The sequence below is a fragment of the Bidens hawaiensis genome, unplaced genomic scaffold, assembly GCF_021521415.1.
Source record: "Bidens hawaiensis isolate Kalapana, Puna unplaced genomic scaffold, B.hawaiensis_p1.1 tig00002977_1, whole genome shotgun sequence".
NCBI classification, from domain to species: Eukaryota; Viridiplantae; Streptophyta; class Magnoliopsida; order Asterales; family Asteraceae; genus Bidens; species Bidens hawaiensis.
Window position 1 is genome coordinate 2276696 of NW_027491160.1, and position 15530 is coordinate 2292225.

General features: G+C 40.6%; 1 protein-coding gene across 1 annotated transcript; it reads left to right on the forward strand.

Moving 5' to 3' along the window:
- The first annotated feature begins 701 nt into the window (after window positions 1-701).
- Window positions 702-4624, forward strand: LOC143621842 (aspartyl protease APCB1-like). The gene is made up of 9 exons (XM_077093145.1): window positions 702-1246; window positions 2237-2354; window positions 2432-2661; window positions 2738-2977; window positions 3064-3214; window positions 3400-3485; window positions 3759-3873; window positions 3960-4032; window positions 4401-4624. The coding sequence occupies exons 1-9, from the start codon at window positions 702-704 to the stop codon at window positions 4514-4516; spliced, it is 1674 nt and encodes a 557-aa protein (XP_076949260.1). The 3' UTR covers window positions 4517-4624.
- The last annotated feature ends 10906 nt before the right edge of the window (window positions 4625-15530 follow it).

A 15530-nucleotide genomic window follows, 5' to 3' on the forward strand; every position in this document is an offset into this window, starting at 1 on the left:
GCACCTGTACCCCAAGAGGGTCAAACCGCTGAAGCCGTTGCAGCTCCCCAAGATAATCGTAGGCGTGCTTTCATGATGAATGCCCACCAAGCTCAACAAAACGACGATGTGGTGAACGGTACGTTTCTTGTAGACGATCACTTTGCATCCATTTTATTTGATACCGGTGCCGATATGAGTTTCGTATCCTTAGAATTTGAACAGTTGCTTGCTAAACCTCAGTCTAAACTTAAAAGCTTGTACACTGTTGAAGTAGCGAATGGTAAGTCCGTGTCGATCGATCCCGTCATTCGAAGTTGCAAGATAAATCTTAATGGCCATGCATTCTCAATCGATAACAACTACCTGCCTATACTCACCTGCTACCCTAAGAGAGATTATCTAGAAAACCAAACGAAATGTTTCAAAACAAATGAAAAAAAAAAAAAAAGAAAGAAAAGAAAAAAAGAAAGAGAGAAATCGAAACCAAACGGGCCTATTGAAACAAAACGAGTAGAAATAATGTGAGAGTCAACACCTTTCACTATCCAATGTGAATGAATGAATCCATGTAATGAAGAAAGAAAGAAGCTTCATCCCACCTTCCTTCCTTCCTTCCTATAAAACTAAACTAAAGCCAAAGCCAAGTCAACATCTTCTTCATTATCTTCTTTCTTCGGTTTCACACATTGATTGAGAAAGAAAGAAAGAAAGAAAGAAAGATGAATAATCCCAGTAACGATGATGAAGACCGCCCCCAGTTAGCAAAAACAGTGGTAATCATCAGCATTAATCCAGACAACCCTCATTCCTCCAAAACCATCACCGCTTTCACCTTCTCCAATTCCAATCCATCACATCAACAACCACCACCACCGCCTCTACAACTCCTTCCAGGTCCATCACATCACACGAGACAATCCCTGTTTTGGACTCTTCTGGGCATCGCTTTTTTTGCGCTGCTAGCTTTCTGTTCTTTACAGTCAAAACAAATTAGCCTTATTCATTATTTAACTACAACTTCTTCCGATGATCAAAACCATGATGATGATAAAAAGCAGCCTAATTCTTTCATCTTCCCATTGTACCCTAAATTACTAGGCTTTAGAGAATTGGAGGTTAGATTGAGGAGGAGGCTTGGTGCTAAAAATGCAGTTTTGCCTCTTGATATTAATATTGATGATGGAGGATTACCCACTAAAGTTATAGCTGCCAATGCTGCGGTTTTGCCTATTAATGCTGATGATGATGATCTAATAAGAGATGGGTATATATCTACATATGCTGCTTTCTTTCATTTTAATCAAGTATTCTTTTACTTGCATTTTTAGCCAAAAATTAAAAGAATTTTCTAACCCAAGATAGAATCAGTTTGGTAGATGCAAAAACATTATATACATAAATGGATGAATGTTTCGATGCAATTCGTAGGATGCGTTTTGTTCACCAAGTATTTGAATTTTTAATGAATTTGGGTGAAAAACAAGGGGCAACTTCATAGAATAGTAACCAACTTTAAAAAGTGTTCCAATTAGGTCACTTAACTTTAAAAAGTGTTCCAATTAAGTCACTCAACTTTCGTGTTTGATTAAATTAAAAGTTTTAACATGGTTTTTTAGCCAATTTCTTTTCTGTTTCACATATGAAATCTTTTTATCTTTTTTTTGAAGTTGACGTTGAGTGGCGACGTGAATTTTATTTTTTATTTTTAAATTTTAATATAATTAACGTTTTTTAAAAATTTTTAAATTTAACTACATATATTGCAAATTCCGACACCCACATCTTATCATCCATTTCTTTCTTGACGTACACAAAAATCGGTGAGACTTGATTTGAAGATTTAGTGACCCGATTTGGGGAAACTATGCATCAGTGACCTAATTGGAACACTTTTGAAGGTTGGTTTCTATTCTATGAGATTTTCCCGAAAAAACAATCATAACTTTGGCTTGGCTACCAAGGTTGAGTCGAGCTTGGCTTTAGACTTGCATCGGCTGTAAACTAGCCAAGCCAAGTTAGGCTCATGCTCGACTTGTTTGTAGGTGTTAAGTTCGAGCTGGCTCTTTGGCTCATTGAGCAGACTTTTTTATTTAAAAAAAGGATTTTTTTACAAAATTAATACATATGTACGTTGCTTTACGATGTTTGTGTTAATTTAATAGTTATGTTTCATTGTTCTACCTTTTGATTTCAGTTGATCAGTCACATTTCATTCTAAATTGTTTGTATGCTTGTTCTTTTGAAATCCGTACAGCTTGTATTACACACAGATTCATGTTGGAAACCCACCAAAACCATATTATCTTGACATAGATACTGGTAGTGATTTGACATGGATTCAATGTGATGCCCCGTGTACCAGCTGTGCCAAGGTATAGTTCTTAAAAATTTCAATTGGTGATTTGGATTTTGTGTAATTATTTATATAATTATTCAACTGTGAATGCAGGGAGCACACCCTTACTACAAGCCTGCTAGAGCAAATATCTTATCTTCCAAAGATTCATTCTGTTTTGATGTCCAACAAAATAGCAAATTTGGGCATTGTGAGTCTTGCAGTCAGTGTGATTATGAAATTGAGTATGCGGATCATAGCTCTTCTTTGGGGGTACTTTCAAGGGACTACCTTCATTTAGTAGCTATAAACGATTCATCAATTAACCCTGAAGTTATCTTTGGGTATGTATGATTCTTTTCTTATATGCCCACTTTTTACTTATGTGGCAAAACTTACATCTTTATTGTTATGTGACAGGTGTGCGTATGATCAGCAAGGCATACTTTTAAACTCTTTGACAAAAACAGATGGGATTCTTGGTCTTAGCAAAGCTAAAGTGAGCCTGCCTTCTCAGTTGTCAAAGGAAGGTATTATTGACAATGTGATTGGCCATTGTCTTACGTCTGATTCAGTGAGTGGCGGATACATGTTCATAGGAGGTGATATTGTGCCACAAGCAAAGATGTCTTGGGTTCCTATGCTCAATGATGCTTCAATGTGAGCATTTTTTTACTTTCATTTATACCTGTCTCTCTCTTGTGTATTGTATGCTTCATTTCTGATATCTGTCTTTATTTGCGAAGGAATTATGTTGCAGAAGTTTCTAGATTGACTTATGGATCTAAGCAACTTGGTTTCGATCGTTACAAAAAAGGAAATGGACGAATAGTGTTTGATAGTGGGAGTTCTTACACGTACTTCACAAAACAAGCTTATTCTGACTTAGTTAGTATGGTAAGTGACTTATGCTTATCGGGATGATTAACTTAAAAATGTTTCTTCATGTAAAAAGTGTCATCATGAAAAATTGCATCATGATATGCGTCAGCACTAGAATCCTTCTTAGATTTTATTTGATATAGTCGATGCATATAACTTTTTGTTTGTCACCCTTACAATTTCAAGTACATAATTTGCAGCTTAAAGATATTTCTCGTGATGGCTTCATCCTGGATGCTTCAGATACAACACTGCCCATTTGCTGGCAACCCAAAACTCCAATAAGGTGCTTATAAATTGCTTATTAGTATATTGAGGGGCAAATATCTTAAATTCAATATTTAATTATTAATATTTTAAACCCATTTTTGCATTCAAAGCATTGTTTCAGCATCCTCAATTCATACCCATTTTTTTAAAATCAGTATCTTTATGATTTGGATTGGACTCATTAACAGATTTTAGATGGAATTGTATTCTAGTTTACTTAAAGATTACGGGGTACCTATACATGTAGTGAGTATATAATAAGAGATGATAAATATTTACATGCTTACAGATCAATCAAAGATGTTGGAAAAGTTTTCAAGCCGCTAGCTTTTCAGTTTTGGAGAAAGTGGTGGACTATTTCAGCATATTTACAGATTCCACCAGAGGGCTACTTGATCATAAGTGTAAGATTTAAAATTTTTTTTTTCTAAATATGTTATATGACAAAGCAATGATGACCTATATTATAATTGCATATATGTGTTTGTAGAACAAAGGAAATGTGTGCTTAGGCATCCTTGACGGTAGTGATTTGCTTGACGGATCACATATTATTATTGGAGGTATGATTTGGTTGTACATTTCTAACGTTAAAAAAATATGGTATGCAAAAAAACAATATAAATTTTCTCACGGATTAAATGGGTTGTGTTCATGTCAATCCATGACTACATTCTTCATGTTTGGTTCATGTCTCACACAATTTTCGACTTGCTAATCCGTGAAGACGGCCCATTTAACACCCCTATAACCTGCTAATAGTGGTCTCAAATCATATCTTTAAAAGTAATTAGTAGTGTATCTATCCCATAGTTTTTAGCATGTTTTAACCATATTAGTTTATAGCATTTGTTGAAAAATTTGACCTTTTGGTTTTTAAGGTCAGAACAATTTTTAGCAAGTTTTAACCATATTTTTGTTGCCTTTGCAGACGTCTCGATGCGTGGAAATCTGATCGTGTACGATAACGTGAAGCAGAAAATTGGGTGGATGAGATCAGAATGCGTCAATCCAAAGCAATCTAACGATTATCTTCCATCAATTTGAGCTAATTCACGTGTTGTACATATCATATTGTAAATTTTCAAACCACGTGTTTGACCCCTTTGTTTTGTTAACTTAAATGTACTGCTTGTCTTATAAATATACAATTGCGAGGCCACTATCTTTTTCCACATATATGTTGGCTATTATAGCCTTGGGATCAAGAAGTATGCAATATTTTTCATGCACTTAATTGGTCAACGTGGTTAAGCCCGTTTGAGAGCAAACATATGGTCACAGACTAGGACCAGCTATAGTTTAAATAGAGACCCAAGTTTGCAATCAGGTCTCCATTTGAGTTGGCATTTCAACCAATTCTTACTGTTTAACCTGTTTGCATTTCAACATTACTGGTGTCTTTCAAAATATTTTCACATACATAACAACACAACAAAATGGGTAAGAAATGTCACATTTTCACATATATAACAACACAAAAAAGATAGTTAATTGATGAGTATCACATAGCACGCAACTCTTTTTCATCTGAGTCGCTCATAGCTTGAGTCCATTGCTGCTTTAAATTTTTGGTTGAATTCATGAAATTTTCGTCTTCACCAACCACGCTAAACCTGTTTACAAAAGATTTACATATGTTCTTCAAAGGAAAAAAGAAGGCAAATTGGAAATAAATAATCTCAACTTTTGTGTATTGGTCGATAGTAATCCAAACTTTAAAAATCACTACTAGCGGTCTCAACTTTCAATTATTTTTGTCTCAATAGATCCCCGTTAAAAAGCACTTAACGCCATTATGTTTTTTTTCCCAAGTTTCAAACCGATGTTTTAGGGCTTTTGATCAGAAGAACGATACGAGTTGACCGATGTTTTAGGGCTTTTGATCGGAAGAACGATACGAGTCGACCGATGTAAAACATATCTCGAAACGGTGATTCAAATGACTTGATTTTTGTTAATTGGAAATCCAAACACCCGAATTGAAACATTGTTTCGTCGCTTGGATAACCGTTTCGAGATAAGTTTTACATCAGTCGAATCGTATCATTCTTCCGATCAAAAGCCTTAAAACATCGGTTTGAAACTCGGGAAAAAACATAATGGCGTTAAGTGTTTTTTAACAGAGGTCCATTGAGACAAAAATAGTTGAAAGTTGGGACTGCTGGTAGTGATTTTTAAAGTTGGATTATTATCGGCCAATACACAAAAGTTGGGATTATTTATTTCCAATTTGTCAAAAAAGAAATATAAAATAATATAAAGTTCGCAGGTTTAATACATTATTCAAAATATTGGTATTGATATCTTCTCCAGCATTAACATTAAAGGAGTGAAAACTTGTTTCTATTACTTTTAGTTATGGAGTAATTGAACGATCCTCAGTGACAACCTTTATTTCTGGGCAATCATAGATTACCAAGGTATGCAAGGATGGCAATGTAATATCCTCATTCCCTAAACAAAATCCTTCAAGACTTGAAAGATACCAAAGTTTCAAGGACTTTAGACAAGGAAACTTAATCTCACTCACTTTCACTTCACCATCTTCTTCTTCCTTGATAATAGCCTACATATTCCAACAGTCTTGTATATGTAGCTCTTGGAGTTGCATGACACAACCAACCATGAAAATGTAAAAACATATTCTAAACTCTCGCATTTATTACTAGATAGTCTTGTTAGGTTTGGGAACTCCAATGTTCTCCACTGATTGCTCTTCCATATATACTTCAGATTCTTCAGCCGCTCTAAGTGCACTTCTCTTAGCTTTGGAAATTTGGTAACAGTTTGTGATTCATTGTTTGTCACTTCCATTGCCACTTCAAATACCTCCATCACATTCTTACATTCATATGCATGAATTGTTTCGAGCTTTTGCAATTGTTGCAACTCATTGGATAGAAAAATCTTTGCATCATCATAACAGAGATCCAAATTGCACTTGATCAAACTATGAAATGACCAAGGTTCGGGTCTAAGACAGTAGGCCGTGATCTCATACCGTCTAAACTCGAGGATGATGTCTAGGAAACCGAAAAAACAAAAGAAAAAAAAGATAACATAAGATATATGTTACTATGTTAGATGTAGAGGTGCTTTATTTCCAAATCGTACTTTATGAAAAGAAATAAATGTTAGCACTCACTCAGCGTGTAGCTGACTTTTAGTATGCATACATGTATTGTTGATGACGTGGCAAACGTGAGGTGCGCGCGAGGCTATCCATATTGAAGATCTAATTAGAGATAGAAGTTATTATGTAAAAGTTTTAATTTCCCGCTGCAAATTGTATATGTTTCCGCTGTAACAAACCAAGTTTATGAGTAAATCCAATGTCCAATGTAGGGCACCCGGGCTCGGGGCCTTACATTTTTGCTAAAATATCAAGGACAATTCACTTAGTAATTTAAGGAATTGTCTCATCTTTAAAGTAAGTTATCTCATAAATACTTAATATAAACCACTTGCTTACATAAATGATGTTTTAGTGGAGATCATGAAGTTATGCATATATATTTTTCTTTAATTATCATGGAATAACATGACTTAGGAATAAGGTGTATTCCACATTTAATTACCAAAGCAAATTTATATCACATGTTTACCAATTAATTGTTAAACCAAATTAAGAGAAGTTCTAAAATAGTCTTTAAAAAAATAAAAACCAAAAAATATTGTCTTTAATTTATGCGTTTAAATTTCTTTTAAAAGTTGCTTGTTAAACAAAACTACTAGTATATTCACTTCCGATTAAAATAAATACAATTATTTAGTAGTAAAAATCAAACAAGTGTGTTCGTGGATCGATTGTAAGGCCCCGAGCCTGGTGCCCTACTTTGGATGTTGGATTTACTCATATACACAATCCATATATCAGAGTGAATAAAAAACTTTTTCGCGGAATAATAAAAAGGTCAACCATTCATTACATAACTTAACATTCTTGTTTAAAACATTCAAATTGTCTTAACTTAAAACATAAAGTAAAACATCGTGTCTTCCTTCTCTATATACCAGCCACTCAGTCCATACCACGTGTCATCCTCAAGCCAACTCCTTTAACCTATTTATCTACGTGCATACTAAAAGTCAGTTACGTTGAGTGAGTTCTAGTTAATTAGGCAACATACATTGCATTCACGTACTTACATATACGCATCCGAAGATACATATTATACATATACATACTTAACCTGCTTACATTTCCTTTATACATACATACATTCTTTCATACTTTCATACTACATACGTAACTATCCCTACCATCTCAGATATTATTAGGGTCTGATCCCTTCTATCTCAGACATTATTAGGGCATGGTCCCTTCTATCTCAAATATTATTAGGGTCTGGTCTCTTCCATCTTATATATTATTAGGGTCCGGTCCCTTCCATTTCCGATATTATTAGGGTCTGGTCCCTTCTATCTCAGATATTATTAGAGTCTGGTCCCTTCTTAAAGAATAACCATACAACCATTCATACATTCTGTCATATATACATATAATAATATACGTCTATACATATACATTCACATGTCATACACTTACCAAATATAATAAGTGTATTAACCTATCACATAGAGTATGCACACTGCCCCGAAAAACATAACAGAGAAAAGGGGCTAGAAACTCACCTGGATCCGGTTCCTTTATGAGTTTATGGTCACACCTCTTCTCAGTTGGGCACGACTAACTATGTAACAATTTAAAAACATTGCTTAGCTACTCCTATTCAAACCATACTTCTAGGTTAGTAAAACCCCTAACGAACGGGGGTCCGGGGGCAGCGCCTTGATAGCGGGGTTCCTGGGGCGGCGCCCCCTAGCAAGGTTCAAGGGGCAGAGCCCCTAGTTGGGGTCGAGTTACCAAGTCAGCTTGGGAAAATTTTATTTTCATTAATAAGCCTTTACTAAAAATTTCATCAGAAAATTGAAGTTTTAAACTAATCGAGTTTTTGCTAAACCATTCGAATAGAGTTTTCATTCTAATCGAATCTAGTTTTCATTCGATTCCCTTCATTTCATTTTTTGATTCAATTCGTTTTATATTCCAAACGAATCGAGTTTCTCAATAACTCGATTTGAATATACTTTTCCATGCCTTTCAGCTATAAACGTTCTCTTTCAACCCTGTATGACTGTTTTATCAATAGAACGGGTTCCGGGCCAACAACTTCATTTCCTTACTTTAACATGGTCTGAACGTCATTAGTTCGTCCCGACTCATCCCAAACAACTTGTTTACTAAAAACTTTATGTTTATCTTACACCCTACAGTCCGATTTCTCATCATACCAAAGGGTTTTGCCAAACAATATAAAATACACAACCTTTAAGATAAAACTTACCTCTTTTGGTTTCGGGTTCGAGCCTAGATGCAGATTTGAACGTGCTTCGGATCTGGTTCGACACTCAAATCTGACTATGAATCTTGTTGCATGATGATGCGAGACTCGAAACCTACTCTCTTTTAGCTTGGATTTGAATCCGGAATGGAAGGAGGAGTGTTTGTGTGTGTTTTTGATTGTGTATGGACTATGGAGGCAAGATAGTGTAAATGAGGGTTTTAGGGTTATAGAGAGGTTTATGGTGCTTATATAGGATAAGCCCATAGATCTTAAGGCCCACAACCCTTCCCCTAATCCATTATTTATTTTTCAAGATCACACTTAACTTATTATTATTCAACATAATTTAGTAATAACACACAAGTAAATAAAAAACATTCTTTTATTTATTATCAAAAGTAGAATGTTACATCAATACTTGGTTCTTACCCATACTATACTACATATACGATAGGTACATTTGTCATTTGTGTGTGCTCTAGTTAAGATAAAAATCATTTTTATAAATTTAATTAAAGCTCAACATTGTGTGAAACAAAACTTTTGAAAAACCAACACTTTTCCATACCAGACAACACATCACAAGCCTATTATAATGGTAATTACCAACAAATGGATCAAGAGATTAACATATCCAATAACCGTTGTGAGGTCCTATCTATTTCCACGTATGTAACATTTTTTGCTCAAATTCATAATTTCATATGGCTTGTACTAGCTATTGCTTTTAATTTAAAGTCAATATTCTAATCATTTTATCATTCAAACCATTTTGTCAATTTGAAATGCTACTTCTGAACGCACGTTGTTTCCAAATTGAAATTGAAGCGTGTGTAGGGCTGTGCTTTTTCTAGGCCAGACCGGTCTGAATGTCTGATTATTGTTGAAGAAACGTGGATCGACTCACTGGTAGACGATCTACTTTCCTCGGGTGTGATTATGCTATTTCACCGATGGTTCTCTGGGATCTGATGGATCTGGGTTCTTCCACCTACAAAATGAACAGCACCGTAAACTTACCCCTCAGAAAGGGACAGAGGGGTCCTCTTTGGGGTAACCCTCTGGTGTGAGAATAAGTATTTGTGGGAGAAGATAATAATATATGAGAGTAAGGAATTTGGAGTGTATTGCTTAATAGCTGAATACTCTGTTATTGTCTGTTTCAGTATGACTGTCCGTTGTTCTTGTGGAGTTGATGCTGTATTTATAGTGCTAGGGTTTCCAATGATTGGGCTCAGACCCAATTAGGGCTTTGTTGGCCTCTTCCAGTTGCTTTGCGCCACGTGTCCTTTGGGACACCTGGTGCTTTTTCATTGGTTATAATCACGTGGTAGCACATAGGTTTTGCTGAGTTGTCCACCTTTCATTGGCAGCTGTCAACATCAGCATATTCTTATTCCTTAAAAAGATACCTTCTGGAAGGTTGTCTGACGTGCACAATCAAGGTTGCCCTAATCCTGATTTGGATAAGGATGAGGCTGATTATGTGCATGTGTGATATGCGCCAATCCTGAGGATGCGCGAGGTCTTCTCTTTATTCTCACGCGCAGATGTTTCATGCGCAGATGTGATATGCACGAGCATGTGATATGCGCCGCGCGCTGATGCGCCACGCGCATATGTGATATACGTGAGCATATGTGATGCCTGGGCATCTGTGGTGCCTGGGCATATGATGCCTGAGCATGTGTGGTGCCTGGGCATATGATGCCTGAGCATGTGATGCATGAGCATATGTGATATGCGTGAGCATATGTGATATGCGCCATGCGCATAGGTTTTGGCTTTGTGCCTTCGTAATGTCTTGATTTCAAGCCTCTTGTCTATATCTTGTGGGTTGACCCGCCTTGCTCGGTGTTGAGGCGGGTACATACCTCTTCAAGCCCCCCCAGTCTAATGTGTGTCTTGTCTCGCGCGAGCGAGGCAAGATAGATATTAGACTTAACAGTTTGTTCTTTTAGTAGGGGTTTGTCTTTTTCTTCTTTTATTCATCGTTGCGCGAAATTCTATCCTCTTGGTTGAAAACGAATCGTCCCTGTACGTGGTTGGTTGTTGTTGACGTGGGCCAGTGATGGAGACGTGTCAGACCTTTCGTGTGCTCGAGGTGCTACAGTTGCCTTTCGTGTCCCCTCACATGCTGTCAGGGACACGTGTCGCGCTCGCGTTGGTCCGTTCCTGCGAGTGGTGGCGCGTGAATTCTGGCAACAGCTGTAGAGTTTCTTTTCGTTTCCCCTCACACAGTGTCAGGGACACGTGTCGCGCTCGCGTTGGCTTACACTTGCGAGTGGGGGCGCGTGAAGTCCGATCAGCACCAATATTTCTCTCTCCTGGGCCTATAAAAGCCAGCCCTTAGAGTTTTTTATCCTTCATCTTCTTGTTTATTATTCTGAGCTCTTTTCTTTCTTTCTTTCTATTCCGATTACGTGTCTTCGGCTTCCAGATTTCTGTTCTTTAGAAGCCTCCCCTGTTCGATTTTACAGTTGTATGTCTGATAGCTCAGACAACACAATCTCCCCCATCCATTGCCGTGTTAAATCGTTAGTAATGTCTACATTGAAGAAGACCGGCAAGGGGAAGAAGGCTGCTGAGGCCTCATCGGAGGAGGTAGGGAGGACCAAGGTCGTGAAGAGGTGGAATGAAATCCCCTGCAAACTGAGGCAGGCCGATCTTGACAGCCTTATCGCCTCTCAGGGTTTTCTCCCCTTGTTTGGCTGCATGTTGCCTGGGGCCGGGCAAACGGCGGCGGACCCGCCTACCGGCTATATATCCCTTTACTGCCATTTTTTCACCCACTGCAACCTTCGTCTCCCGATGACAAGGTTTGTAGGTGCGGTGCTTAGGTTCTATGGGATTCATATATCCCAAGTCCATCCGTTTGGACTTGTGCGCATGACTCATTTTGAGTTCATGTGCAAATCTCAGCGCGAGGAGCCCACCCCTCGGCGCTTTCAATTTTTTTATAAGCCCAAGATCCAAGATTCTTGGTTCTCATTTATTCCTCGCAGTCAGAAGGTGAAGTGCTCCACTGTTTCATTCAAGAGCCTTCATGACTGGTCTGAGAGGTTTTTTTACATCAGGGCTGGTGTGATCCCCATCCGCATGACCATGCGCGCGATTTCTTCTGCGCCTGCGGATGTGGGTGTCTTCAAGAACCCAACTGGCGCCTGGGTTAAAAAGTTGACCGCCGAACCATCCCCCGCCAAGAAAATTTGTGAGGAGGCGCTGGTGGGGGTGGGTATGAGCAGGAGGTGGGCTGACAGCGCGACTGAGCCCGTGATCCAAGTTGACGGCTTGTGTAAGTTGATCTCATTGCATTACTTCTGCGCGAATACTTATCTTTTTGCTGATATCATTTGATTTGTTTTGTGCAGTCAGCAAGGAGTATGTCCACGCCGCCTATGATGAGCATATGGAGGGTGGCTCCGTCGCGCTGGGCGCTGGGGAGGTTGGCTTCCCCGATCGCTTTGATGACATGTTCATCCCTGTTGATCTGGGATTTGTCTTTGACAGCGATGCGCCTGGTAAGCCTTTGTACTTATGCATTTTCCTTAATAATACCAAATTTTGCTAACACTTCTGTTGCGTGTATTGTAGACGCGCTCGAAAACTACGAGCTGGAGCTCGCGGAAGAGGAGGAGGAGGAGGAGGCGCCCCAACTAAAGCGTAAAGCTAAGGGGAAAACTGGCGCAGGGGCCTCTAAGAGACAGAAGAAAGATGTTGCCCCTGTTGTTCAGGATCCTCCTACTCAGGCGGGGGGATTTGAGAAAACCCAGGAGTTTCCCTCCAAGTTTCCCTTGTCTTCCCTGCCTCAAAAAGTGGGCAGACCTCCTGTCCACACGAGGTATGGTGCTACTACCTCCTCCCTTCGCGCGGCGGAAAAGGGTAGCGGCGTTGCGCCTTCTACAGGTATACTTTGCTTATCTTTTATGGTTCTATGAGCGCGATTCTGATAGAATTACTAATGAATCTTTGCTCACTCAAATGTTTGTAGAGCCGGCGACAGCACAACAAGATGCCGAGGCTGCGCCGGAGGTCGCTTCGAAGTCCCCTGTTTTACCCTCGAAAAAGGGTAGAATGGACTTCATGGCGATGTTTGCCTCGCGAACGGAGTTGCGCCAAGGTACGTATTGTGCTTGTATTTTCTGACTTTTTACTTTTAGACCAAGTCATGAACCATTTCTTTTTGTTGATTTTTTCATAGGAGTCGTAGCTGGCGTACAAGCTGCTGGCAAAACTCCTGGCGCTGGTGCCAGCGCCGTTGGCTCTGCTCCTGCTCCTGCAGGCGATGAATCTCCCCTCATCGGGATTACTAAGGAGCAGGAGGCCGTTTTACGCGCCGATCTGGCGGCGTCGAGACCTCCCTCACCTCCTCCTGCGCACAGCCCTCCTCGCGAGACTGATTTTGATTCTAGGTCGCAGGAGAAGAGGCCTATTTCAGAGGAGGATGAGGAGGTTCATGCTGAAGACTCCTACGGCGGCCGCGCCAGCCCTGCAGCGCCACGAGGTTTCGCGTCGCCGTCTTCTCGTGGGCCTGCCGCTGACTTTTCTGCTTCGTCCCCGCAGGTATAATTTTGTTTTTGCTCCGCTGCGCGAACTTTCATATTAGTTTTTGATGACTTAGATCATTACTTTGTGTTTGCAGGAAGCCGATCACATCTACCGCCCGAGATGGAACATTACTGAGGACAGCTCATTTCAGTCCATGGGTGTGTGTGAGGACTTCTGGGCTCATTCTGTGCCTCCAGCTGAAAGGAGGTTTCAGGAGGCCCGCGCTCGCGATGACTTGCTGAAAGACCATCTGTTTGCTGGGTCGGCTTTCTTTGCTGCCTCCCAAGAGCTTCGCTATGATTACGTAAAGGTACGTGATGCTCTTGCGGAGGCCAAGCAAGAGGCTAAAGTATCTGCTTGGCATCTTTCTGATGCTCGAGAGAGAGCTGAGAAGCTCCAAGCAGAGCTCAGTGAGAACAGGGCAAGTGCCAACACCGCGTTTGTGAAGCGCGGGCATGAGCTCCAGGCTGCGCGGGAGAAGCTTCAGGCAGCCGAGGCGGACGCGGCCAAGTACGCGCGTAGAGTGCGCGACTTGGAGCTGGACGCGGAGGCGCGTGACCAAGCTCTTGTCCAGTCTATAACTGACAAATCATCGCTGGAGAGTGAGGTTGCGCGCCTGAAGAGGGAGCTGGCGGCCGCGCAGGCCGAAAAAGATGAAGCCTTGGCGACGGCAGCGTCTAGCCAGGAATCACTCGAGCTTGCGCGGGCGGAAAAGGAAGAAGCCTTGGCGGCATCAGCGTCCGACCAAGAAGAGCTGAAACAGGCTAAGGAAACTGTTGAGTTATTAAACTCTCAGGTTCCTGCTCTTGAGACGTCTGTTGCTTCCCTCGCGCAGGATCGCCAATGGCTAATCTCACAGGGCATGACTCGTTGCGCTTACGCGATGAAATACTCAGACGAGTTTCAGGCCCTTGTGATGGATTGCAACGCTGCCGCGCGCCTGGTGGGTCGAGCTAAAGGGTTTACGGATGGCTATGAATATGGCATGTTGAAGAAGAACCCATCCGAGTACCCTTATCAGAGCGACGTTGCCTGCGCGGACATGGCCGCGATGGGGGAGAAGTATATGAATACTCCCATTCCCATCCTTGCGCAGGTATTTTAACCTTAATGAGATTACCTTGACTTATTTTCCAAGTCTTTTTGTACTCATATTTTTCCTTATGATTTGCATATATCCGCGCTTGCTGACCAGCCCGATCTCGCCGCGCTAAAGAAATTACTTGACGAGTGCGAAGGGGCTGGTGGCGGCGATGATGCCGCGGGGAATGCTGGCGTTGCTAATGAAGAAACGTGGATCGACTCACTGGTAGACGATCTACTTTCCTCTGGTGTGATTATGCTATTTCACCGATGGTTCTCTGGGATCTGATGGATCTGGGTTCTTCCACCTACAAAATGAACAGCACCGTAAACTTACCCCTCAGAAAGGGACAGAGGGGTCCTCTTTGGGGTAACCCTCCGGTGTGAGAATAAGTATTTGTGGGAGAAGATAATAATATATGAGAGTAAGGAATTTGGAGTGTATTGCTTAATAGCTGAATACTCTGTTATTGTCTGTTTCAGTATGACTGTCCGTTGTTCTTGTGGAGTTGATGCTGTATTTATAGTGCTAGGGTTTCCAATGATTGGGCTCAGACCCAATTAGGGCTTTGTTGGCCTCTTCCAGTTGCTTTGCGCCACGTGTCCTTTGGGACACCTGGTGCTTTTTCATTGGTTATAATCACGTGGTAGCACATAGGTTTTGCTGAGTTGTCCACCTTTCATTGGCAGCTGTCAACATCAGCATATTCTTATTCCTTAAAAAGATACCTTCTGGAAGGTTGTCTGACGTGCACAATCAAGGTTGCCCTAATCCTGATTTGGATAAGGATGAGGCTGATTATGTGCATGTGTGATATGCGCCAATCCTGAGGATGCGCGAGGTCATCTCTTTATTCTCACACGCAGATGTTTCATGCGCAGATGTGATATGCACGAGCATGTGATATGCGCCGCGCGCTGATGCGCCACGCGCATATGTGATATGCGTGAGCATATGTGATGCGTGAGCATATGTGATGCCTGGGCATCTGTGGTGCCTGGGCATATGATGCCTGAGCATGTGTGGTGCCTGGGCATATGATGCCTGAGCATGTGATGCATGAGCATATGTGATATGC

Bases quoted from the DNA above. Each gene is read 5' to 3' on its own strand.
- LOC143621842 (XM_077093145.1), top strand. From the start codon at position 702: ATGAATAATCCCAGTAACGATGATGAAGACCGCCCCCAGTTAGCAAAA. The intron at 2,355-2,431 runs GTATAGTTCTTA...CTGTGAATGCAG, and splicing joins CGTGTACCAGCTGTGCCAAG to GGAGCACACCCTTACTACAA. The intron at 2,662-2,737 runs GTATGTATGATT...GTTATGTGACAG, and splicing joins AACCCTGAAGTTATCTTTGG to GTGTGCGTATGATCAGCAAG.